The 1,151-nt window shown below is 59.6% G+C and overlaps 1 protein-coding gene across 1 annotated transcript; it reads left to right on the forward strand.

The window, feature by feature from the left end:
- Positions 1 to 505: 505 nt before the first annotated feature.
- On the forward strand, positions 506 to 1,151 carry EMIHUDRAFT_471811 (hypothetical protein). The gene is made up of 2 exons (XM_005756212.1): positions 506 to 799; positions 872 to 1,151. Exons 1-2 carry the CDS (start codon positions 538 to 540, stop codon positions 1,093 to 1,095), a joined length of 486 nt encoding a protein of 161 aa, XP_005756269.1. The 5' UTR covers positions 506 to 537; the 3' UTR covers positions 1,096 to 1,151.

The raw sequence follows: 1,151 nt of genomic DNA on the forward strand, positions 1-1,151 counted from the left end.
TACCAACAACAATCTCTCTCTTTCGCTTAGGCGGCTCCCGTGGTGTACCTGTGTTAGTGCCAGTGCGCGCCAGTCCCGTGCCCAGTGTCGTGCGCGTGAGTGAGTATTCTTGATACGAAACCACGACGACACACACCAGGCCCCAAATGACGTGTGAGTGTTAGAGTTGTTTGGTATTGCTAAAAATCTCTCTCTCACCAGTGACCAGTCGACTCGCATCGGTTGCCTCCATGAACGGCGGAGCTATTCTCGCACACACACACACACACACACATGTAAAAGAAAGAAAGAAAACAGACAAGCCAAGGGAGGGATGGGAGGACACACATGTGTAAAGAAAGAAAGAAAGGAGAAAACAGACACCCCAAGGGAGGGATGGGAGGACGGCACGCCGCCACCACACAGGGATTTTAAGGAGAGGTGTGTGGTGCGCTAGCCGTCATGTGTGTCGTGCGCGGGAGCCCTCTAAAATTCTTTTTGATCACGCAACCATCCAAAGGGGGCGCTTTTGCTCTTGCATGGTCTATAAAACACATCATGCAGACCACCGCGTTGACAACTGGGCGCTCGGCTACCATACTCCTGCTCGTCGCGGTAGCCGCCTTTCTGTGCCTCATAATCCCTCTCCGCTCCGGCACACTCGTCGCCAGAGCCGAGCCACAGAGCAGCGAGTCTTGGTCGCACCCGCTCAACGACAACCCAAAGTACTGGCTGGATCCCAAGTTCTGGCTCCCAGAATACTCGGAGGTGTGGGGCGCGGGGCCTTTCCCGTGGTCCGCCGCGGCCAAGTTGGACGACGGTGTGCGAGAGTCGGCCTCCTCTCCTCTCCTGCCCTGCATGTGCATGTCGTGTGCATGTCCACGCTACGCAGGTGCATCGGCGGCGGCGAATGCGGCGACGGGCGCGGCAGACGCGGCAGCGAACGCGGCAGGGTCGGCGGCAGGGGCGGGCGGCGCCGCGGCGGGCGCAGTGGCGGCAGCAGCGGGCAAGGCGGCGGGGGCGAGTGAAAAGCGCTGGATGCATCGTGAGATGATACCGATCGACCGTCTCCCGTCGCCCTCCCACTTGTGGGCGCAGCCTCGGGATTGGTTCTAGAACTACAGCCGTCTGAGCGTCAGGCAGCCCTCGGCTCTCATCTACACATTCTTCTC

Source organism: Emiliania huxleyi, assembly GCF_000372725.1.
Source record: "Emiliania huxleyi CCMP1516 unplaced genomic scaffold EMIHUscaffold_9800, whole genome shotgun sequence".
In the NCBI taxonomy this organism is placed as follows: domain Eukaryota; phylum Haptophyta; order Isochrysidales; family Noelaerhabdaceae; genus Emiliania; species Emiliania huxleyi.

Coding starts and splice junctions, on each gene's coding strand:
- EMIHUDRAFT_471811 (XM_005756212.1), top strand. CDS start 538: ATGCAGACCACCGCGTTGACAACTGGGCGCTCGGCTACCATACTCCTG. Junction 800..871: donor CGCGGCCAAGTTGGACGACG/GTGTGCGAGAGT, acceptor CACGCTACGCAG/GTGCATCGGCGGCGGCGAAT.